General features: G+C 39.9%; 1 protein-coding gene across 1 annotated transcript in view; it reads left to right on the top strand.

Annotated features, from left to right (window-relative positions):
* Nucleotides 1-27022, top strand: part of LOC124272530 (IQ motif and SEC7 domain-containing protein 1-like) — a 185402-nt gene that overhangs the window by 113113 nt on the left and 45267 nt on the right. Inside the window, 2 exon segments of the mRNA XM_046707740.1 lie at nucleotides 14989-16515; nucleotides 20727-20888. Of these exon segments, the coding sequence (XP_046563696.1) occupies nucleotides 14989-16515; nucleotides 20727-20888 (1689 nt within the window).

Raw genomic sequence — 27022 nt, 5'->3', positions numbered from 1 at the left:
GGACCAAGCTGACTCTCTATATGGTATACTGTATCTTATGTTTGATGATTTGTGATTCAAATAAGACTTTAACTGACTTTTGATACACAATAGTCTGAGCTGTGCTGTGAACACAACACCATCAATTATCCTTACGGTACATTTGGATGTTACAAGTATACACTCTGTACAAGAGGACAAGAATATTAACCAAAGCTGTCTACTAATGTTCTTATTACAAGGTGTGAAGACTGTAGCTGTAATCATGATATACCAGCTGTGGTGAGATGGTGCACATACTCTTGCTTCATATTCTTGGAGAACTGAATCCAAGCTTGTACCTCTGATGACACTTTTGGGTGTATCAGCTCCTGACAGGGGCTTAAATATTTATGATACTCCTTCCATGTGACATTTTCTATCAGGGCACATACGCATGGCATAATATCATTGTATATACATGCAGCAGCGCAACTGCTGACAGTACCCTCCTTGATCAGATCTCCATGCAGAAAGAAATGTTGGGATAATAACGTTTAGTTTTATGGCAATAATCTGTGACAGAATGTGCAGTCGGTGTCAACGTGTTGTTCAAAGAAGTGATTTATCTCCGATTCCTTTCCAAACTCCGACCGTCTGCTTGGCCAGATCTTATTTTTTTTGCACGGAGCTGAAATTTTATCTGCCTTCCATGTGGCAAACAGGATGTGGTGTGGCATCCATCACACTAGATGTATTGTTTTGCTTTATACAGGGTTTATGAGCTGCAGTCTGAAGTGAAGGTCAGACTCACCAGAACCCGGGAGATAAATGACCAGTAGCTGTCATATTAATCATATTCGGCCATCACCAGGGGTATGGCGCCGGCATGTTCAAGGACATGTTCAAGGACACAGTGTTTCCTGATCTGGAAGCCCATTTGGGTGTAACACCTCGGACTGTATGAGGGTGGTAATCACTTCTAATATGTCCCATGGTCACCATCTGATGCATCTCTGTGTGATGACTAGTAACCATTGCATGCAGGATGAATCAGCATTCTCCTGTGGATTCTAGGGCTGAATAGGTCCACCTGTGTGGATTCTAGGGCAGGATAGGTTTTTCTTGTGTGAATTGTAAGGCAGAATAGGTCGACCCTGTGTGGATTCCAAGGCAAAATAGGTTTTCCTGTGTGAATTGTAAGGCAGAATAGGTCAACCCTGTGTTGATTGTAAGGTAGAATAGGTCCTTCTTGTATGGATTCTAAGGCAAAATAATGGGATAGCTTAGTGGTTAAAGCATTCGCTCATCATGCCGAAGACTCAGGTTCGATTCCTGACATGAGTACAAAAACTACAATGTGTGAAGCCCATTTCTGATGTCCCCCACCGTGATATTGCTGGAATATTGCTGAAAACTTCACTCACTTACTCACTCACTCACTCACTCACTCACTCACTCACTCACTCACTCACTCACTCACTCACTCACTCACTCACTCACTCACTCACTCACTCACTCACTCACTCACTCACTCACTCACTCACTCACTCACTCACTCTTGCTTGTTATGATGCTCCTGAATGATGTCTGTTTGGTTCAAACATGCGACCCAGCAGGACTGTTCATATTATTGCATGGCCCATTTGTTCCCCATCAACGTCTGGTTAGTTTCGCCAAGACTTTTTCTTTTTGATCCACATGCTGCTTCATACAGCCAGAATAGTGCTGACTCGTAAATATTCACACTGACATCAGAATAAATTTATTCATCTCCAGATGACTCCCATCAAATGTTCCCGCTCACTGCGATTCTGCTTCCATTCAGTTCATCTGATGGCAAGTTCTTGGTAATCACCTCATCCATGATGATCTGACCTTGTTGGTTTGTATATTGAGTGACACCCTGACTTTACCACGACATAAATGTCCTGTGACAATAAACGTCGTAATTTATGTTATCATATGCCTTTTAAGCCCACTTTATATTCATTGGCTCCTTCATGTTCATTCAATAGGACTGTTGCTTGGGCCACATCAGCTAAATATCAAAGGCCAGCTCACATAATGATGTTTAATGGATTTGGATCACAATATTTACACAGAGTAGGGACTCTGCCGATCATATAATTGATGCCCAAATTTTCTCATTCATACATGATTACAGAACTGACAAGCAAATTGCATCGTGAGTAATTAAATGTGAAGGCGAAACGTTTCCATGTGACATGACAATGCAGGAAGGATTTGTTATCTTTTTGGGATCATTGGGTAACGATCGTAGACATACCTGGAGGCTTGTGACGATCACATCTGATGACTGGGGGCCCTCTCAAGGTACCTCCCTCCATCAAAACAGCCATGGTTCAGTTGTCCCTCACAGTTGTGTACGACCCTGTGTGATTCTGGATGGGTTATCTATACGTCCCACAGGTGACACCACGGACTGGCTGTGGTTACATCTCTTTGTCTTATTTCTGCTTGGAGGGTTGTGTTAGAGTAATCGAACAGAGGTACTTCTCTTATGTTTGTGCAGTCTTCCTTGTGTTTGTTTGAGTTGGACAAGCATTTTAGTGAATCTGGATGTACTCAGGATGTATGTGGAACAGGCTTTGGATATTCGATGATGGTAAGCCATGATTTAATCAGTTCAGATGATGGGTACAGATGCATGTTGGAATATTTTTGCGCCTAACAGACATGGGAATAGTTTCAGTTTCTGGTACAATATTTGGATAATGTTCGCTCAAGTTTACTCCTTCTGACATTTTGGTGATTTAATGTCTGAAATTCTTCCTTCTCTTGGTCATAAATTTCAAAATCATAATTTTTTTATTTACTGTTGTGCTTGTGTTATGTTGATGAACTTCCCTATAAACTAGTGCATGCAATCTATTTAAACAGTTCATTAAACCAGGCTTTTGTTTGATTATGTGTGACTCATTAACTCAAGACTTGGATGAAATAGATATAAAAATAACCAGACAATGCAGTAATCATATCTTACATAAGCATGTTAAATGTAGCTGTTGGTGTCTAGCTTTGAATTGCTGTTTAATGTTCTGGACCTAAGTGCTTGCTGGACAATAAAGTATCTTGCCTGCTGTTTTATGTGTTGGGTCAAAAGATCTGCCTCACACCAGAACTTGGCAATGTTCACTGCTTGCTAGCACCCAGGTTAGAAAGGACAAGCATACAGGCAAACCACACCGACACCGTGACCGGCCAGTTTTGTTGTCTAATTCAGGTAATGGTTGTGAAAATCCTACAGTGGAGGCAGGCTCAACTGACCCTGGGTCACAGGGTAATGTGTACAGGTGTTCAGGTGGTCAGTCCAAGTAGCAGATGTGTGAAGCAGACGTCAACTTAGGTTTGCTGTGACTGGAGATATAACTTGGGTTTTGCTGAGATATGTCTGGATGGTGTAGCGTGTATGTGCAAAACATCATGAAGTGGTTTTAAACCATACGTGAATTCTGACAGTTTCTGGATGTGAGGAAGAAGGAAGGTTTTGTAATTGGACTACTTTCCATAAGGATCGCTCAGGATTTCTATGCAAGTGAAACTGGTAAGGGATTTTATAACGGAAAATGAATCTAGATTTTCATAGGTTGTCTGTCATAGCAGTCCCTTCCTCCATAGACCATTTTCAACAAAAAAGTGAAAACACATGGGGTAATTGCAAGATCAAATTTAGAAAATATAGAAACAAACACTGTTAACCCTTCGTCTTTGATGGCCAAAAATAATTAAGTGTGAGGAAGTGCAACCTGTTAGAGTGGGGTCTCAGAAAGCTGGACGACTCCTCCACGCGCGCTCACTTCCCTTGGGTATAAGTTTCAGGGTCATTGTGTAACTGGCTGAGGCAAGCTAGGAAACGTTACATGACCACGGATTGTAATTACCACTGCGGAGTCGGACCACATCTTACAACATTGCATTAGATTGAAGTTCAAGTGGTAAGCACATGGTCGCAGAACCATGACATTATGTCAGAAGCTTGTGTGATTACTTCCTATGTGGTGACAGTCGTTATGAGAATCTAATTGGACTTTTATTGCTGGGATTCACCAATTGAAATAATATTTATGAGTTATTACATATTTGTGCTCAACTGGGTTTGTTCAAACCTGCAGCTGGAAGGACAGTGGGGTAAGTGAACTTGATATTTCCTTGGGTTTGATCAACTGAGGCGATGGTTAGGTAGAGATTATATTTGTGGTCAGTTTTCAATCTTGGCTGGCAGACCTAAAGGATAGTTACTATTTAGACAGATGTAAATTCACAGACGAGTGAGTCCTTATGAGACGTATTATGTCACTGTGAAGAGTTGTAACAAGCTCTGAGGAAACTCTACGCTTCTGTGATCTCCCCAGCCAGACGGTTATACTTACAGACGTACCGATAGCCACTGATCCTGGGTAATCAGTATCGTGCAACTGTCAGCTTGGTTTACCTGGGAACTTCACAATCTCAATGTGAATCTTGCTTCATGTAAGCATTGCATGGATGATCGAGTGTAGTGGGATCTGTTTTGGAGTTTTCGTGAACACAGGCAAGTTAAGAACATTTCTTTTCTTAACATTCAGGCTTGTTTTGACCCTAAACAACTGTTATTGAAGACTGAAAATAGTGGTAAATGCTTGAAATAGTGAATACGGTGTGTGTATAGTTTTGGATTGTACAAAATGGGAACTGGTTCGAAGATCTCGACAGTGAACACATACAAGTTTGTTTGATCAGGTCATTGTTGCCATTGTAGGTTGGTTTGACATTTATAAAACTTTAATGAGATCTGAAAATAGCTTGTAAATGTGTGAAGCAGTAAATATGATGTAAGTATTCTGTATGAGCTGGTGATGCATAATAGGCAAACGTTTTCAAAATATACAGACATTAAATCCTTTGAAGAGTCATGAATACGGAAATGACCAAAAACAAATTCTGTCGCTCTCCAGAAGTTTGAAAACTGACGTTTATTTAAAATATTCCATGTATGTCTACTGAGTACGAAAAAGGTTACGTCAGAGCTCGACTTTTGCTTATGAGCATGGTCATGAAGGTAAATATCCCCTCATTATCATTCTCGGTCAACAATCGCGAGTGCTCGGTGTGCAGTGGATGTGGTATAGGGAGGATGGAGATGTGCTAGGCATGTGACCGTGGTTACGTGTCGTCAGCTGAGACACTGGGGACTTGTTACAGCACTGGGACGTTTAGTGCTGAGCCGAAAATAATGTGACCGGTGCTTTCTGCTTGCTTAATTAATACCTGTTAATATCCTACAGGTTATTTTGGATTTTACCTTGTGGAACGGCTGGTGGTAAGGAGGTGAGATTGTTGGTGAAGTTGTTGAAGGCTAATTGTTTGTGATGACTAGAGGCGGTGATTTGAAAGATGAAGTGGTAGGTATTCTCTTGTTTACATGATGGCTATTGATGTTTGTTTTGTTGGAGTTGGTTTGTTTTCTTTCTGATGAATAGTCATCTGTCATAGCTAATGCATGCAAGGAGTGAAATCAGTGTGTTGTTGGTAGTGGTTGAGATGGTTGTTTAGGATATGGATTATTACGAATGCTTGAAACAGAGGTATAGAGTTTCATCCTTTTGGAATCTGGGGGAATTTCTGGACAGAATAATGAGTGAGGTGTTTTTTGCGTTGCTTTTAGCAATAGTCAACCAATATCATGGTAGGTGACTCTTGTACTCTTGGGGAATCAAACCCAGGCTTTCGTGTAACGAGCGAATGCTTTAATCACTAGGCTACCCCGTTACCACCCTTCTGGTCCGAATAGGTCAGTGGAACATTGTGCTTGTCTTATGAACCGACAGAATATGATAGCAGTAAAGTTGAGTGAAGTTATTTTATGTCATTGTACACCAAGGTTGTACAGCTACGATGATTGCAAGCATATTCTAAAGTATGGGTTATGATCACTCCGTACAAAAACACACTGGATCGGGAGTATTGTTGCTCATGCTTTCCGGCACTGGTTTGCTTGATTTAGACACTATTTACTCTCGTCTATGATATGGGTTGACTAATACTGATAACCTTTTTAACCAAAGTTCGCTGGCACATCATCGATCTGGGCACATCATCGATCAGGACACCTGCTTCAAAAACATTACATAGATTAAAAAGATATTCAAATTCTTCAAAGGTCATTCAACCGAGGATCTTAATGGCAGTTAGAGCTTCATCCTTGTTGCACAATGATTCACTAATTGTGAAATCAAACCCTGACAAGCACATTAACAGAATTTAATGTTAAATGCCTGATCATGAATGCTTTACACAAAGGTGATAAAATATTCACCATCATACAAAATTGATGCAGTCGAACAGGTCCACACACTTGAAGTGTGGAATACTGTAGGTTTCCTAATGGTGACTAATCCTGCTATGTGATCTGTGGTAGTGTTTATGAAGGGTTTAACACACTGATTATTGTAATCTACTTGACACTTCAAGTGCAGTTACCCTTTAGTCAGATGTGCCCCGACCAGGTGGGAACCAGGAACTCGAGGTGGAGGATAGATCAGAAGCATTTGTTACTGTAAGCAGATTAAACACATTCTTAGAAGATTTTAGTACCTTTTTAACTTAGTTCCCACTTCTTGTGACAGAAGTATTGTAGTTGGTGGTAGGATTTGCCCTTTGAAGTTTAATCACCAACTATTAGTTTCAACAGAAGTGTTACTGTTTAAAACATAGTCTTAGGTCAATTGGTCCTTGCAATAATCCTAATCTTTAAGCCTAGAGATGTGGAGTTCCAAAGGTTTGAATTATAGAAAACATCAAAGATCCCCATCCCACCACAAGAATCTGAAACTGTTATATACTTCAAATTACATAATGTCTGTGAGAAAGTTAGGGTATTTCAGTTTGTGCATCATCTAGATTGTGCAGCAGACGTCCATCTTGTGGGCCTTGTTATGGCTACACTGGATTCAGACGTGATTAATGTAAGAAGAGATTTTGGTTGGACTATGGATGTTGAGTTTGGGGAATGAGCACTTTGAGGAAATGGAGTGTGTGTTAACTAGAACATTACCATCTCCTAGTCTCAGCTTGCTGTATTTACTTATTTTGTATCTTTACACAGACAATTTTAGGCATCGACTGTGGCCCATAATTGTCAACCAAACTTACTTGTGAATTTACTTTTTTCAACCATTCAGATCAATTTGTCATTAAATTTCCTTTTAAACAAGTACCCACATTGGGTACATCGGCCATATTGGTAAAAAAACTGTTTCAAAAAGAGAGAAAACATTTGACATTTATTGTGTAGAGGGTGTGACGTGTTGTATTGGGTTAATCAGAACACTGACAGGTATATGACCGATGTAAGTGGGTATACTTATAACAGGTAGATTCACAGTTCTATTTCGGGGTAAACCAACACCTGATTATATATATGGGACCACACCACTGGGTGAAGTAGTCATCCATAGAAAACAGCTACAATGCTCACAATGACTGACCTGGGTCCTATTGGTATATACCACACATGTTCAACTGGGGAGATGTGTGGTTACAGTATTTGTCACACCTGGCAGTACAGTCTGAGACGGGGTCGTTACAATCAGGTGGTAATTAAGCTGTTTACCTTGCTCCATTGTTTGTATTGAAGACAGGCATACATTTTAATTACTATCTTCGCTGTTGACTTTGTCAATGGAACGTTATCAGACAAGAATTTTAGGGATAAGATGAATGTTTGTTTGGCTACCAATCTTTATTTATGTCTGGATACGTTATGATTTAATCTTTTTTTTTCAGATTGTTTAAATGGATTTGTTGTTGTTTAAGATTTTTAGCATCACTGGTATTTAACAACCTGTCTGTGATTTATACAATGGATGCAACAGTGAATTGTTTGATGAAGACTTTGAAGTAGGATCTGGTCTGAATTACGTAGAACAATGTTGGGAGAGTTAAGGAAAAATATTGAGTAAGACTGTTGATTTATCTATTGTGAATATCAGATATGTGCCTGGGGTGTTTTGTAAACTACCTTGATCCATACAGAAACATTACAGTGATTTGTTTCCTGTTTTGACTGAGGATTTTAACCCAAGGGCAGGCTCAGTGTTTCTTTTTGAAGAATTTGATGATGATGATGATGATGATGATGATGATGATGATGATGATAGGTTGATTTCATGCTGATTTTTCACACATTTACCTGTATGTGCTAGCTGGGTCAGTTATAAATGACTTACTTACTCTGCAATTGTGCAGATGTTCATATACATTTATTGATATTGTCAGCTTTTTGTGTAAAAAATGTCTCAAATATTTTAGTTACCATCAATTAGAATCATTAGTGTCAGAAATTAAACCAAATGCAATCTGGTTCGTATTAGACCAAAGCTTGTTCCACACCACAAGCCCTAGGCATCAATGTATAGAAAAGCTCCCCCATTGTTTTCATGTTGTAATCCAGGCCATACACCTGGGGTGCTGTCACACTTAGCTAATTAACAGTTACCTATACCCCGAGTTCCCCACCCACAGCTGGAGCTCTCCATGATAAGAACTAGGTCACACCACCCAGGGGCTAGGGGTGGGGCCAGCAGGAAGGATTAAGCGAGCAGCCCGAGTGTTTACTGGGAGAGGATGTAGCTTGTGTGGAGACTGACTGCATGGGATGGCTAGTGTTGATGTTGATGTTGATAGCGATTGGATGCTGAGGAGATCTGTGTTTCAACTGGACTTGATGTTCACTAGGACTGGTGTTCTTCGAGGATATGTTTTTGTTGTATGTGAACAGTGATTTATCGTGACGTGGTGTTCAGTTTGGATATTTGAAGGATTTGTGACAACATTTGATTTGGTTTGCTCTGGATTACTAAAGTCAAGGTATGTTTGTGTCTTTCAACAGCATTTAGAGGTGATACACATTAAGGAGAGAAGATATGGATGTCAACTTCTTTATTTTGAGGAGCAAAATATTTCAGAAATGTATTTATTCTTGCCTTTAAGGTAATACACATAAAGGAGAGAAGTTATGGATGTCAACTTCTTTTATTTGAGGAGCAAAATATTTCAGAAATTTATTTATTTTTGCCTTTAAGGTATGTTTGTGTTCTTAAAATATACTGGTTCTTTCTTGGCGCTTTTTCACAAGTATATGCAATTTTGATGAACAGGGAATAATTGTTTCAACTTCATACACATGTAATGTTCTTTTAAGGATTTTCTGAATATTGCTTGATTTAGTTTTGGAAAAAATCTCGTGACCTCCTGTCCTGGATTCATGCCATACTGAACTTTGCTACAAATATATGTACTCTGAAAATAAACTTGCTAAGTAGCCATGTGTGTTCATACACACTGTATATGGCCCTCCAACTGTCAGAATTATACCAGTCCTAGCTCTCTTTCAATATCGAGCCTTCACATATCCTTTACAATTTACTGACCATATGTCTTACCTGTAACGACCTAACCCACCTGTCATCTGTAGGTAATCTATATTACCAGTAAGATGCTCATAAAATGACTTGCAAATCAGCAAGGGAAAGTACTTCACATTGTTTTCAGTTTGTTGCTGATGGAGGGTAGTTTTCCCTGGAGGTCCTAGTTTTTCATCCTGTAAGTGATTATTTTATTGATAGAGATTGGCCTGTTGCAGCTTGCGTGCCTTAGTGCATTCTGTGTGTTCACCAACATTGTCATGTTAATGTTAAGTCAGATTTATCGTAAGGACATGTCAGGCTCTGAGTCAACATTGACCTGGGGGAGTGAGGTAATAATTCAATCACAACAGCCAGTTGGTAATCAATGTGTACTAGCATCATTGGGTAATCTATAAGTTACACTTTAACAGGTTCTTATTCTTAATAAATTATCCATGATCAGAAATAATGAATCAATAATCCATTATAAGAAATTCTAGAAAGCTGACAAGGACAATGGCATCTCACAGTCCCTGAATCACATTATCTTCCCTACTGCCTAGCCCTTTCTACAATGCTAAAGTCCTAAATGAGTGAGTGAGCGAGTATGGTTTTACACCTCTTTTAGGAATATTCCAGGGGTCACCAGAAATGGGCTACACACATTGTACCCATGTGGAGAATCGAACCTGGGTCTTCAGCGTGACGAGCAGATGCTTTAACCATTAGGCTACACAACCCCCACCCCGCCCTAAATGAAGCAAATCAAGATTTTCACAGGTTCAGGTTCTGAGGCTCTCGTCTCATTGGATCTCCTTTTTCAGTTTAAAATGAATTTATTTGTTACTGTCAAAATGACATATATTCAGATTAAGAGTTAGTCTACAGTGGCATCTCAGTGAGGCCTATCAGGTTTGCTCCTAGTTAGTTCCTTCTTAAGTTTCAAAACAAGCTCTCACATTGACTAAGCAAATCTATCCTGCCCTAGAAAAGGTGAACTATAATTGCAGCTTTTCCCATGGTAACTGTGTGATGCATGATGTAAGCCTGGGATTGTGATTACCCAATCTTCAGTTCCATGTTTCTGTTTAGCTTTAATTACTGTTTCATGAAAGAGATTCCAGGTCTTAGAAGACATTTCCTATGGACGATTCGCAAAGGTTGGGATGGTACCAGATATTTTGACTTTTAATTGATGACTTGTTCATGTGCATTAGGAAGTGACTTGAAAATCTGTCTTGAATTCTTCCCGAAGGTGTCTCTTTGTGACTGGTGCGGATTGAATGTCATCTGTTCTTTGATGATTAGAATTTCCATTTGACTGAAATCCTGCCTTTGAAATGCGCCTGAACAATAGAAGCATCTTTTCCCAATAAAAACCAGAATTAATCTTCATTCAGTCACATATTTCAAAACATCGGCTCTTGCTAAACTCGTGAATGTTGCATCCGTTTGATTTAAAAATCATAAAAAGTCGGTAGCTGCATCAGCCCTGAGAACATGCAGGGTTAGTAATTCCAATGTTGCCGACTTCTATAAGCCTGTTGGCTTTCCACTTGAGTTTCCTTGTAAATGATTGCACCCAAGTCAAGATCCAAGTTTGGACTTTAAGTGAAGCACCATTAGCCCACCTCAAATTATCCATTATGTAGGAAACATGGCATGTTTTCAGATCATCCTTATTCCATTTTACAGCAACAGTTGGAAAATGGACCAATATTTTGAAAAGCAAACCACATTACCCTGTTGAATGAATCCTAAGGTCAAGATCTGACACCAGCTTCTTCATCAAGGGACCTTTGTGATCGGAGCTTGCTCCAACAAATTTCAATATTTTTATTATTGAATTTACTTTGCACTGAAAGGACTGTTGCCATCCCCTTAGGGTGCAGAATAATCTGATCAAATTTGCTCACATCATTTCTATGGGGAAAAGAATTGTGAATCACTAAGTCGATGTCTGTGGTCTCAAATTTCATCTACTTTCATTGCTTAATATGGCAGACTATCATTTCACTAGTACGCCACTCTTATAAATTACAATATCCAACAAACCAACCAAACCAACTACAGTCTACATCCAGGACCCCGACAACTGTGACCGAATCAACCCAACCCAAAGATTTATGTCTACAGAGCTCTGTCACTTGTAGTCTGTTGCTGCTTCAACTCCTAGTAAATCCTCAGCAGAAGACAGAAGCTTCATCCCTCTGTCTAGACTACTAAATGATCTCAGAACTGAAAATATTGGAACAAAAACATGGTAAAATTATCTTTTCATGTTGCCAGTCACTCAAGATCGATATTATGATGATGCCTGCTGCGAAACCATACTCTGAAACCCTGCTGTGAAACCAGACTCTGAAACTACTGTGAAACCATACTGTGAAACTCTACTGTGAAACCCTGCTGTTCATTGTAGCCATTATCACATTCGATGTGCACACTGAACTTTAATATTTCCAGAGAAATTAGAGTAGAACTCTGAAAAAGGAAGATTAAAAACTGTATATAGAATATAGAAAGGCTCGCAGAACGGGAATAGAATATTAACAGAAATCTGAAACAGTGTAGCCTTGCTTAACTATCATTAATGTGCATTGATACCTGCAAATAATTTTATAAATGGTAAATATAAAAAAATTAAAAAATAATGTGCATTGGGTATTTTGATAATTGTGTTTCTTTATCCTGATCCACAAAGTGTTCCTAACATTATGATGTGTCATAACCATATGGTTTATCATAGTCTTAAGAATACATACTGCTAAGAACCGTCTCTGGATCAGGCACCAGGTTCTGTACAACAAACTACCCTATCCAACCAGCCAGCTGAACCTTACCCAACCCCCAAATGATGAGACTTTCTCCCTCACTGTCCTACATGTGATCACACCTCTGTGATCACATCTCCGTGATCACTCCTACCCATTCTAAGTTGGTTTCCCAGCAGTTGAGTTCAAGTGACGTCGTTAGCCAGGAAACTCAGCACTGGTCATAATTAGAACATTAACAACTCTAATTGCTTTTGTCCATGCAGTCTGTTGCTTCACGAATATGGATTACTTGAAAAATGTAATAAGGTAGCTGAACATTTTCTAGCTTCACGCATCAATATTTGATTTTCCCCATGTTCAGATGCATATAACAATGATAATGAGCTGCTTGAAGACACAGAATTCCTTCAAACTCGGCCACAATATCCCGGCGAGTATTGGATATTATTCACGCTCACACCATTATCAGCAAGTAATGAACAGGCAGATATTGAGTTAATGAAACCTTCTTTGCAGGCAATTAGCACTGCCATGATGATTGTAAAAATCAAGGTTTTGCTACTTAAATAGAATTATGTGGTTTACCAGGAGTTAAGAGATCCAACAGATAATTGAAAATGCTAAATTTGATTGATGCATTATTCCTAATAATTACCATAAAAACAAATCCAAGATTGCAAGAACGAAAAAAATGGCCATGTTTGAAATGAAAGACAATTTCTTCGCGTTTCCATTCTCAAATCAAGATTACTCCGAAATGCAGTATTGAAGTGTTTGTCGGAGGTAGATTACAATCTGCTGTTTACCTGTGGCTGTGTTAAGTGATAGGGAAAAGGAAGCAAGCAAGCTGTTATCGGAGGTAATACGATCCTGCCTGTTATCTCATGCCTGTTTCTTCCTATACTCCTGTACCAGTCTACCTGCCATCTCTCCAGATGGTTCCCCCACGTGAGGTGGGTTGCCATGGCAACGAGGTTGACTTGTAATCAGATTGATCCAATTATGATGCAAGGTAAATTTCAATTCAAAAGGTTACTTACTTATTTGACATGATGCAATTAATGGATTTTCACGATAGACAGGTGTGTCAGATTGCTTAGAGAGACCAAATGTATGTTATCGCCTATAAAGAAAGATTAAGGTGAAGTAAAATGGGATTTTCTGTGGAGCTCAAGGTTATTGCTGTTGTGTTTGTTGTTGTCTTTGTCCTGTAGGAAGTTTGGGATGCAATAAATATCTTAGGCAGTAGTACTTGTACTAGTCGAAACTGTTATAACTTTTATACTATGCCACACCAATGCCTGTTTTTTGCAGTGCCAAATATGTCCCTTAGGTTGCAGTACTTGTGCATTAAACTGCCGAAATTGATATGACTCGTGGGTAACTCTGCACTAATGCTTTCTGATATCTCCTGCTGTGATATTGCTGGAATATTGCTAAAAGCGACGTTAAACCAAACGCACTCACTAATGCTATTTTTTTGTGTGTGTCAGCCAGCCCTCTGATATTTCTGATTTATCCCATAATGATAAATACCAGGTAGGATAACAATAAGTACCATCATTTCACATCATGTTATAATGGGTCAGGAATCAAACAGGACCTTTCCCAGGCTAACTCTCTATCCACTAGACCATGGAGATGGTTAAAGATTCACATACAGTGGTGATCAGTATTATGTGTCGATGACAAAACCAAAAACATTTCTTGTCCAATAAATGCTTCACATTCACAAGCCTATAGGTTTAAAATTTGAAATTGGAAGTTGGTGTATATTTGTGTTTGTTTCATAGTGTCAAAAATGTGTCCCATTGTATAGGCTGTAGCTGGATGAATGTTAGACTAACTCTTAGTCTCTGAATAGATATAATTTTGATAGTAACAAATAAACCCATTTAAATTGAAAAGGAACCCCAGGGAGACCAGAGATTCAGAACCTGGGAAAATCTAGACTTGCTTCATTCACGGCTTTAGCATTGCAGAGAGGGCTAGGCACTAGGGAATATAATGTGGTTCAGGGACTGTGAGACAGACTGGATGAATGTGAACCTCGCCTCTGTTGAAGTCGCGTGGCAGGCCAGTCAACCAGAAACCTGACACCATGCCTGTACTATCAATCATCCACACTGTGCACAACATAATGTAACACAATGCCGTCTCAAATTATTTCAATATGTCTCACATACAATCCGTGACTTTTTTCTGTCCCAGTAGAAGCCAATGAACCCGTCCAAGAGGCTTTGATACCATCTAGGGTTTACACTTCATTGCCCAATGACAGACCTTCAAACTTTAGCTTTAACATTCTGTGGGCGTTAATATATCCAGTTCAGAGAAAAATATTGTTGTTTTGCAGTTTTTGCATGCACAGATGGTTAGAAGTTGAAAGTCGTGCATTTTATTTTTACTTGCACGAGCAGTGTGTTTGGCGGCAAGCGGTGTGAGCATGTGAGTCAGAGGGTATATTTAGTATGGAGGTATTCATTTTCAGGGGTTCCTGTACACAGTGTATCTTGTGCAGAGACACAGCACAGTACCTTTGTCATGAAGTCTGTCTCAGCAGGCGTCTCATGCTCGCTCTTCTCAGTGTGTTTGACACAGCCATTTCTGTACGTTGACATTTAAGTACCATGACGTCATACTGTTAGGTTCTGGTTGCAATTGGAATATGGGACTCATGAAGTGTGTTATGTTGTGTCGATTTGACATATTGCTGGCATGGTTAAGAACTTTCTATCGTTTTCAGATGGGAAGTTAAGCTGTAATGTTTCCGTTCCAGGAATGAATGTTTGTTGCTGATGTTTGTTGAACATGAATTTATATCCTGATCTTTGTTCTTGCAGCGTTGGCGGGTCGAAAGTTGGAGACCGCAAGCAGTCCGTGGGATCTCCACTTGAGTCACCGCGGAGCTCAAAACTTGTCAATCAGGGGAGTATCAGCTGTAGCCGAATCCAGAGACAACGTTCCTTCAAGAGTTCCAACGATGACGTGATCAAGCGTTCTCGGACACAGTCCGTGTCGTATGAATTGTCTCAGGACCTACATGACAAGCAAGTTGAAATGCTAGAGCGCAAATACGGAGGTTCCATCAGATCCCGCCGAGCAGCTAAGACCATTCAGAGAGCTTTCAGACAGTATTGCATGACCAAGAACTTCCAGAAACTCAGACATTCTGTTGGGGAACGAAGACTATCAAAGCGTTTGTCAGAACTAGGACGCAGCAACACAATCTGGACCGATCGTTTCATCACCGATGGGAAGTTTGAAGCTTCGGATGTAGGTTCGGATAGTTCTTTTGGAAGTGATGTCAGAAAGATGGTTGCGGAATTCGAATCTGGCCGTGACCACAGCAAACTTTATCACCAAATGTCATTTGACCATGGAGTCAAAATGGATTCTCAAAAGGCACGGTTCTCTAGACGTGGAAAGAAATTGGAAAGATCAGTTGAGATAGATATATCAGACATTCCATGTGAGAAGGAGAAGAAAGGCAAGCCTGGGGCAGGCCTGATCGAAGAAACAAATAATAATCGTAATTCCTACCCAGAAATGAATGACAGTAGTGCCAGTGACTCTCCACAACCAACACCTTTAGAAAGTGCAGTAGATCCTCATAGCTTGGACTTCGAGACCTTACTGGAAAGCAAAGAGACTGACATCCTCACAGATAGTTTTCATAGTGATAGTATACATAGCGAAAGTAGTCAGGAGGCGAGCACGCTGACGTTAAGTCATCGCCCATCCGCATCATCGCTTGGGTCTGACTTCAGTGTCAATACAACTGCTGACAGTGCTCGAGGTTCGTCAGCATCATTTGACAGTTTCCGCAACCTGAACTCCGAGTCATGTGAAAATGTCTCAGTGGCTAGTGATGTGCAAATTAAGGTGGACTTGGCTTCTCCAGAGGATACGAGACTCATTGAACAAAATCAAACATCGTCGCCAAAGGATGGCGTGAAATACTACATGAACTCACAGGTGAAACTACGATCTCGAAAACCTGGCGAGGAGAAGGTAAAGCCAGCGCCCCCTGCTCGTGCACCGGATACATCTCCGATCTGGAAAAGAAAGGGCAATGGCGGGACGGTCAATGGTAATAATATTGCCCCGGTGAATGCCGTGAAAGCTGAAGCGAAACGTATGAGCAATATTTCTGAAACGAGTGAACCAGATAGTATTGACGGTCAGTGCTCTAGCTCCCCAAGTTCCGAGAACATCAGCACGGAGAACATTAGTATTTGTAGTGAGAACAGCATTAGTTATCAGAGGAGACTACGGTTAAGTGTCACGCCCGACCAACAGACCATGCCAAGAACTAATGACAAGCAACGCAAGAGGGCATACCGAATTGGACTCAACCTTTTCAACAAGTAAGTACCTGTTACGTATTGGGCAACAGCTGTCAGAGTATTGTTACACTAACAAATCTGATCACTTAACCTTACCTCTATGTTGGGTTAGGGGGTGGTAGGTAGCCTAGTTACGCCGAAGAACTGGGTTTAATTCCCAACAATAGTACAGGTGTAAAGGCCATTTCTGGTGTCCTGTGCAGTGATATTGCAGAAAAGCCACGCAAAACCTGACTCACTGTTAGATTAACAGCTTTGCATAGATGCTCATGATGTCAGTCACTAGGCTGTCAGACCCAGACTCAATGCTTTCCATACTGTTTGCAGAGATAGAAGTCATTATGGCAGCTTACATTCCAAAAAGTACAAGAACACGTTCTTAACATTTAGCATTCCTTCAAGGCCCAATTCTGTAATCTGATCTTAGCACTAAAGGGACTTTATGTGTTAGTAATACAAGACAAGACAAAGTTTTTATTAGGTCAAAGACCAATACAATATAAATATACTGAATATTTGCCTGTGCATATGTCGAGGTACGTATATAGAGAGCAATCATATTGTTATTATCATTATTGCCCAAGAGTGAGGATATGTGTGAACTATTTACAAAAATTCAATTTTGTTTCTTTCATTTAAGATATAATAAATACACTTTGCAGCTTTCAATATTTCAGAACTGTTTTCACATTTTAACAATTTGATAAACTCAAACATACTTATATTTTCCAATAAAGTATTACTTAAATGCTGTTTACGTATTTCTCGATATTTTTTGACAAATCAAGAGTATGTGTTACTCATATTCTGTTTCGTTAGTACAAAAGGGACATAATCTATCAGCAAGTGGGATTTTAGGCACACAACAGTAGTCTTAATACTAAGATGGCTTGAAAGAACAGCCTGGATACCTTTAACATTAGATTAAGGTAATCATGCTTCAAGGCTTCAGTTCCTTTGCGAACCAGGATGGACCTTACTTTCATGGAATAGCCTTAATGTTGGAAGTCAGGGAACTGTTCAACAAAGCAATCTTAACCCTAAGGTGATCGTAACTCACATACTATAACATTGTGTTACGACAATTGTAGGGCTAAGATCGCGTTGGAGAACGGAACCCAGAGCTATGTTTCTAGGCTGCCTTCTGTTCCTTCCAAGATGATGTAGAACCTGAGCAGCTGAACAATCATCAATATTCCACAGAGGAATGTCCTACTGTGTTTGCTCTACATGCAAGATTTATTTGTACCTCCCCAAATCAATATAGTTAGTCACCCCGTGTGTCGATTCATTCACAAAGTTATGTGTTCAAGCAGCACAAATCTGTTTGACTGAGTCAATGGCTGTTTGTCTGGGCTCTTTATCAGAATAATTTTTCATGGTAAAAAAAACAAAACAAGGAAGCTCTTTCGTTTGTATCATGTGTGTTATGGTTAGCGCTATGTAGAAATCTAAGTCTGACGAAGCATAGAAATAGCATCAGTTTCATGTTCAGGAACAAATTGTAAAATGACCCTGATTTCAGTCTCAACAAAAACATTGTGAAGAGAGATTTTGATATCTGTAAATTTTCAAAAATACCTTGCAAAAAATTATGATCGTCTGACAAGATGGATGTGTTATACCTTTGACGTCATCTCTCTCTTGTGAACATTTTATTTCAAAAGTTTTTTATTAACTTGGATAAGATCAGATGTTCATTTATATGAGCAGTTTAAAAAGATATTTGAAGATAACTGTGCATGGTCTGATGACCTGGTTTGAGTTATAGGAATGTGTCAATAAGAACAACGTTCTTACGTCACTACTGCGTGGTGCTATAGATAAATAGATAGCTGTCTCGCTATATCGCTCACGCTCTAGTGACCTTTAGTGCCAGTCTACAATCCTTAGGGTTTGGTTTAGGGTTCAGGGTTATGGAAAGGAAGGGGCTGTTGTTATAGATTAAAATCAAGATCAAAATTATGGGTTCCATGATAGTTGTACAAACACTAAAACAACAAACCCTCAAATTGCTATTTGCTTTCTGGTCATCAGATTTGATTTTTTAACAAATGCATGCATTGATATAAATAGGCATATTCGTAAGAAAGTGACGTGGGCCTTTAAATGTCTTGGGATAAAAACAAAGGAGGAGAAGCAGAATGAAATGGTTTCCTGGAGAACACGTGCATCACTCATAACGTGACAGACGTAAGAGTGTGAGTGTTGAACAGACATGTTTCCCCTTGTCTGTTAGCAGCAATCAGCCATCTTGTTTCCAGGGAGTAAAACAGTATTTCAGTTTAGTTGTGTCAGTTCTGATAGGGACATAGCATCCTTCAATAGCTCAGTGTTCTTTATTACTGCCCTGTCAGTGATCATCAGCTCGGACATGTTTCCTTCTTCACAAGAAAATGGAGCAAATTATCTCGTTTGAGACACCATCATTCTTGATCAAAGGGAAAATGTGCTCACAAAATTTGTTATATTATTTCGCTGTCATTCTCTTCCAAAAATGTCTCAACCTCATTTAAGGCACACATTAAGATGTTATTTTGTCCAAAGGTCATGTTCTTTCAAAAATATTTTCAAAAATGTCTTGCCAGTTTGCAGCAGACGTCATGTGTGGCTGGTTAGTGGGATATTTGTTAAGTAAGTAGTACAACTCTCCTAAAATGGCCTTATAATTACCAAACAGGCAGCAAGATGGCTTCTGCCATTCAGTTCCTGTTCTGCTCAATTCTCTTTGGATCTGTTTATTTTCATTGGCCTCAGCTGTAAACCCACAGGTCAAAACATTTTGCTTTTTGCATCTCCGAAAATGAATGCATTAGACAGATGAGGCCAATCTTAGGTTGGGTAATATTAAACCGTCCCTTATTTGCATCCTCAATTTGTTCCATAATTCAGCCATCATAAGGGAATTCCTAATAGCACACAGATTATCTATATCTGCGATATTCTTTTGCGTAATAATGAGCCATAATGCGAAACATATTTCTGAAACCTTAATGAGGCCTCGTGAATTCACCATATGTCTGCATGGCCTGAGATATTACCTATGTTATTTAAGATTTAGGCTAAGTGTATATCCTAAATAGGATATGCATGCCATTAAAGACATTTCAGATCAATATATTATTAATGGAAGAAAGTAGGAAATGTTTACAGGGAAAGATTTGATTACCTATATTTGGTGAAGAAAAAGACCACAGTCAATGTTATTGTAAAAACTGTTGAAAATCACTGACATGCAGATCGCACTCACACTATCAGTTCATGAGTGGGATCATGTTTCAAGTATTATCACTTCAGGATAAACAAAGAAATGCCATTTTTTGTTTGGAAAATGAGGTTGAAAGGCTGAGATTGAACTAAAAAATATTGCAAATGAATATGTGTTTATCAGATGCTGGAAGATTTGAAATGGTTTTAATCATGTCACGAGGGACAGTCAGTTAACAGTAATACCTCGTCTCCAACCCCTGATAATATCACCGCTTCCGGGGATAGCATTATAAACCTCACCACCAAGACAATATGGTCTGTCCGTTAGACACCCACAGCTCACAGGCATCAGAATTGCCAGCCATATATTTATCAATTTTTTGGCGAGATTTTCTGCTTGGTTGGGTGCACACCAAGAGTGCACGAGTCAGCGCCAGTGAGGCGGGAGCAGCAGATGAAAGATACCATACAAGCGTGTTAGCGACTTTGTAACAGTATCATCAAGAGATTTCCTTTGAACAATGAAGGCAGTTAGCTTTTGACAAGACTCACAGTATTAGTTTTATTGTAGGGAGGTTTGCATTTCTTTGAGTTTAATCTGGACAGAACTTTCTGCAATCAAACTTGTACAAATTATTGATCAGAGAATAGTGAAAAAACTGAGTGAGAGAATATTGTGTGGCACTAGTCGGAAACAGATTAAACTGAATTAATCAAACTATACGACGGTGGCAAATATTTAAAAGATTTAAGAGTAAGAAAATTATGCTTTCTTGGAAACAGGAGTAATTGAAATGTCAGGAACAACTCCTCTTTTTGTCAAAGATGGGTTGGGTGAGTGAGTGAGTTTAGTGTACGAAGACCTGGGTTTGATTCCCCACATGGGTACAATGTGCGAAGCCCATTTCTAGTTTCCCGCACCATGATGTTGCTGGAATATTGCTAAAAGCGGTGTAAAACCATACTCACTCACTCTCGAGGCTGGACTAACTGATGGGTAATGATGTGCTGTGTTCTTTCAGGAAACCAGACAAAGGGTTGAACTTCCTACTGGACCATGGATTTTTAGAGGGCTCCCCACGAAGTGTGGCAAAGTTCTTCATCCTACGGAAAGGTCTGAGCAAGCAGATGATAGGAGAATATCTGGGCAACTTGCAGCAACAGTTCAACATGGAAGTCCTACAGTGAGTATTGGTCATGAATTGTTATAAACAACCAAACACGTTTTGTACAATCTGCCAGATGGCTTTTCTGGAAGGTATTCTCCACGGGAAGAGAAATGGTCAAAGGCGTTGCACTTTGCTTTGCAGAGATGCATTGCTGCCTTGAGCCTGGATCTGCTCATGATGAATTCAATCCCAGATTAGCAATTTGGATAACAGTTTAAAAAAAGCCAAAATACTTTAGCGTCTACCGGGATAACCTTCTAAATATTATTGGTCACAGATGGCCACATGGGTATTTCAGTAAGCTCTGGAGAGATGCATAGGTCGGTCATGATTACATCTGCTCATCATGAGTTCAGATCCCATGTTGGCAATGGGGATAGCACAACATAGCATTACTCGAGATACATAATGCCCTGTAAATAATGAAATCTGGATCACACAATCCAGTGATGGATACCTTGAGCAGCACTCTGTGTCATGGGAGTGCAATGAGATGTGGTCACCAAGTCACTGAGCCTTACCACCCAGCCAGCAGAGGGTGCTGGGACTAATTCTAACATGGAACCAACACAGGGACCAGACTTGTCATCATCATGTAATGCCTATAATCTGCATAATTTTTCTTTAGTCTGTTATACCATATGAAGTTGATACACTCGGTTAGACCTGAAACTTTAGCGTTCAGCACAACTCTTGGTTGTTTTAAACCCTGGCCCATTTCTGGTGTCCCCCGCCATGATATTGCTGGAATATTGCTAAAACCGGCGTAAAACTAAACTCACTCACTCACTATTAAACCCTGCATGCTGCCTTCTTTTGTCTGATGATGCAATTATGATTTTTCATTCTGAGGCACATATTCTTCGACTTATTGTACTATTGTTCATGTGAGTGCAACAGAGACTGTTTTAAATAACCCGAAGGGCAACGGTGTCAAGCTGAGAGCATTTTTAAAGTGCCCCTTGCATGTGAGAAGGTGATAAAATAATAACGATCATTTAATGACTGATGTTGAGTTGAGCAAAGATGACAAATACTTCACGATGCCAGTCTCAAGTATCCACAAGTTGTCTTTTAGCTGCAATTATCCCGAGGGCAGGTTCCAAGGCATTTGTCACTTCTAGGCCACCTAGCGGGACTCGCGCCAGTGGTGAGAAGACTCTTCGTAATTGTGCCGGGATTTATCCAGTTAGGCTTTTTTTCCTTGTCCATTTTGAATTGATCAATATTTTATAATTTATGGCATCAAGCCTTCTGAAGTATCACATTAGGAAATTCAACCATTAGTCCTCCAAGACCTCTATTCTTCACTTTTGGGATCATCACAAAGTGTTATTGGAATTGCTCTTGCAAATTTTCCTTAAGGTCTTTGGCTAAATCTTTTATTTTGGGCAAATTAATGATGAAGTCGTGCTGGGTTTTAAGGCAATGGAGGAGTGAAGAAAGATACTAAGCTGGCGTGGGGGATCCAAAGCAACCACAGAGGCACATGATGGTCGCCATCAATACCACTAATGATAAAATAGGACCTTGATGGCTCCCTCTCACAGAATCACTCCAGAGTCAAAATAATTCACTCTGATTTTGTATCTCTCTAAAAATGGATGATAATGGCAATGCAAGATGCCATGAAATATTGACAAGGACCCTTGACCAGACAATGTCCATGGCAGTGTTGACTGATGGGAGTTGAACAAAAGCTGCGGAGAGGATTTGGATGATCTGTTCTGGGTGTGCGGATCCATGCGGAGAACAGATGGCGTAATCTCAGGAGACAAGAGGCCAACACCCTTGCTCTCACCACCTAAATCAGTAGAGGAATCTCACTTGATGATAATTGTCCCTCCATTCCTTCAAGTCCTGGATCAATGAACAGGCACAAGATTGTATCTAAATGCTTGTTTCAATGGTCATTGTTTGAGAACAGATGGAGCTGGCTGCTTAATATTTCATATTTGGGGTGTCATGATCGGGAGTAATAACCTGTTAGTGGGAGATTATAGTCTGCTGAGCCGTCTTCAAACATGGATCATTGGTTCAGTCACTTCAAAAACTTGTCACTTGTCTGTTAATTATGACTCAACTGTCAAACAACTTAAAATTTCTGTTGGATTTATTTGTAAATTCTGTTTAATCTATAAACACAGAGTGACAAAATCATTTCAAAGTGATAATTCTCAGCTGAAAGCCTAGTCCATTGTTTTATTCAAACTGTATCATGAGCATATGTTTAGAATCACGGTCAAATTTAGATGATACCTGTGTTCGCAAGATGAGTGTATTCTGCCACGCAGATAAACCCCTCTTTACATGTCCTGATCGTGACATTCTAGGTGAATTTTTGCTATGTAAAAAATCTCAGTTAGCATGTCATGTTGATGGGTGTTTTGTAAAGTTCAGCATTGTTTGGCCCTGAGAGTGTTTTCAGGAATAGTACAAGCTACTGAAAGCATAGCCTTACTCTCGGACTGTACTGAATAATATGTCTAGATGCCAATGAATTCTGACCAATAAGAGGCAAGTCTAGAGAGGCAGACGGACGGCAAATCTCTTATAGGGACGACTTGTTCTTATTCATAAAATTGAGACCTTCTGATTTATATTGGTACTTTGATTGGTGGGGTAGCCTAGTGGTTAAAGCGTTTGCTCATCCTGAAGACCCAGGTTTGATTCTCCACATGGGTACAAAGTGTGAAGCATATTTCTGCTGTTCTCTACCGTGATATTGCTGGAATATTGCTAAGAGCTCGTAAAACTACTCACTGACTAAACTGCTACTTATTACCATGTAGACTTGTGCAAGTCTACTGAAACTGGGCCACATTCTCCAGGAGTCGGGGAGGGGTTGTTATGTGGTTGTAAGTAAGGGGATGGCTTGTCCTGGTCGTGCACAGATTGCGCACATTTTCCTTCACACTTGAATGTCGCTGCATGCAAATACTACTGGAGAGTGACAGCTTAGTCGTCTTGCTTTCGAGAACGACCTTTCCCTGACTGAACTTAGCTTTTGGTGTGAACACAGACTCTCGATGTGATATTAGTTTGTGGTTGGGGTCATCTAGTCCATGTTGAATCAGTTGGGTCATATTTTGGTAGAATGAAATAATGATCATTTTGTTGTAGTATGTGTGGCACATTTATTGATTGCTCTGGCACTGCAGGTGGCACCACAGTCAGAGATGCCAACCCTTACAATTTTATCATTCTCTACATGGGTACAATATGTGAAGCCCATTTCTGGTGTCCTCCCGCCATGATATTGCTGGAATACTGCTAAAATTAGCGTAAAACCAAAAACTCACCACTTTGACCTAAATATATATTCATAACTTACTACTAATAAAATATGTGATATAACTGAAATACTTTTCACTGACTCACTCACTCACCCAACTCACTCACATCGATGTCATGTTGGATGAACTGAAGTGTACTTTGACCTAAATATAAATTCATAACTTGAGAAAATATTGATAACATCATGACCTTCTGGGCTGATAGAAGCCTATTCAACGTGGGAGGCACTGCAAACCGTATTCCATACAAAGTGGATATTTGTTCTTGGACTATGGGCTATTGTTGAAACATGTAGAAATTTTCGAGGCAGTACCTACATAAACAGCCTGATATACATACAGCTGATGTATTCATCCTGTGGGCTGAGTGGCCTGATTGTCTGGTCATTGGCAACACATGGGGGACGGAATCGCTTGACCTCATTAGTCGCAAGTAATGACATTATATTATGGAGAAATCTATAGTTGTTTGTGTACAATAAAAATTGTTTGTGTTGGTGCACAGCTGTTTGTATGTCAGGCTGTTTATATAGGTAGTGCCTTTACAATTTCTATATGGCGGCGGTCTGTGAATAAACGAGTCTGGACCAAACAGTCTAATGATCAACATGAGCATCGATCTACGCAGTTAGGATACGATGACATGTGTCAACCAAGTCAGCGAGCACTCATCAATACTGCAGCTATATGGCAGCAGTCTGAAATAGTCGAGACCAGACAATCCAGTGACAGACATGATGAGCAGAAATCGACTTAATTTAGACACAATGACATTCATCAACCAAGTCAGTGACCCTGACCACCCGATTCCGTTAGTCGCCTCTTACAACAAGCATGGGTTGCTGAAAACCAATTCTAACCCCGATCTTCACAGGTATTACCTTCTGGAATACTTCACAAGTCAGTCACAGATGAATGGCAGGTTTATTTGACAGCAGCACTGTACATGGTGGAGCAGTGGGCCAGGAACATGGTCGGTCAACACAGGCTAGGTGTGAATGTATCTGACAGGCCATGGAGAGCAAGCTGTCACAGCACCGACACAAGACCTCAACCAGCCCCAGAACACATCACCCCTATGTGGTCTTGTGCACCTACAGCGACTACCTTCCCTGGCCTTGTTTGTGTTCGTGCTTGGGCCATTTTGTGCACATTTCTTCCTGATGATGGGTGTCAGGTGTTGGCCTGGAGAGACATGTTGGTCATGTACAACCTGGTTGAGGCCATGATGGAGGATGGTTCAAGAAAGTAGCAAGATGGTGCGGAACACGGACATTTGCAGACTCAAAATTCATGTCTGATGTTCTTGTATAAAAATTGTCCCGGTTCGGTTCTCTGAATCGTTTTCACATAACCATGACCATATCATTGATTGATATGCACATTGAAGTAAAAACATGTACTGTTGGAAATTCAGATTGTTTATTGCATCCTGAGGCTGTTTATGATAGTATTTTAATCTACAGACCATCAGAATGTCTCGTTTATCCCAAATTGCTGGTGAACTTATTTAAAGAGTGGAAATTACAGAGGAAAAACATGGCCTTGTCATTCATAGGAATATAACTGCAGATCTCAGCCAATGGTTACCAGTGTTATTTGATACACCAAAACATCTTCGAAAACAGATGGTAAGGATATTTATTAAAAAAACAACACTGTCTCCATGGTTGCTGGAAGATGTTAGAACATCTCATATTAGAATCTGTTAGATTCAGAGATAGCAATAACTCACACTTACAGACAGATCACAGAACTTCATCAGGTGGAAAAGAAATGACACTGTAAATATAAATGCAAGCAAAATCATGACTCATAGGTGCAAACAGTATAAGGTACTGCCGAGGCAGTGGTAGTTATCAGTGTTTGGTGGTCTATGTTCGGTGCAGGTGATGATAACGGCCTCGAAATGGGTCCGGGTCCAGGCACCTGGGATGCTGCAACCAATTTCAAAGTATAGATCCAGATATAACAGTGTGATGCACTTGGAAATTGTGTTTTTATATGAAAATTAATCACACCTACATCTTGTGACGCAAATAGCTTGGAAAGAGCAACATCAATCATGTTCCATAGAAGTCAGATTTCATACTTCTGAGTAGATATGAAAGTATTTTTGTTTTATCTTTTTCAAAGTTAGCATGGATGCTGCATGAAAGGGAATGATTCTTTTAGTTTATGTTGCGTCAGTTTAGCTGAAACTGACTCGTAAAATAGTGAATTATAAATCTGTAATGATGTAGGAACGCATTATCAGGGAAAGCTAAGGGGATAATGTTTTTATTTAAGAAACTTGAATTTATTGCCTTTGTTAAGGACGTGAGATTAATGATAACGAAGGTGAGTAGCCAGGTAATTTGGGAGAAGTCAGGAAGGTGAGATGTTGTTGGAATGGTTTTGTGTGGCCCTTGACAGCTTGGCAAACAAATCCTGGAAATGGATGCTGTAATCTTCCTTTGTGTTGCAGCCAGTATTACGCTGCTGAAGTGGAGGTGAAACCATAGCAACTATCAATATTATTACTGTCGTTTCGTACACTTAACGTGGAAAAGGTGCCTCTCAATTTCTACCAATTATTTCAATGGTTTGTCAAAATTGACCAACTTATCGGAGATTTTTCCATCGCAGGCTCAATGTTGTGCTTGACGTCTGCTTAGCAGCGTCTTGCCGTGTGTGTGGTTAAGATTGGATGGAAATGGTGGATATTTGCTGAAATAATATTTCTGATAGCATTATTTGCCCAGTCAATACAAGGGCTGAGATTGTCATGGACGCAGAGTCTTTTGTTACTGTGACAATCTCAGGCGATTAGTGATGGCGATTCGTGGAAAAATATGACAGCTTGATGGGCCC

Source organism: Haliotis rubra, unplaced genomic scaffold, assembly GCF_003918875.1.
Source record: "Haliotis rubra isolate DU_JTF1 unplaced genomic scaffold, ASM391887v1 Scf170, whole genome shotgun sequence".
In the NCBI taxonomy this organism is placed as follows: Eukaryota; Metazoa; Mollusca; class Gastropoda; order Lepetellida; family Haliotidae; genus Haliotis; species Haliotis rubra.
Note: the sequence above shows the minus strand (reverse complement) of the source record. Positions and strands in the feature narration are given on the sequence as shown.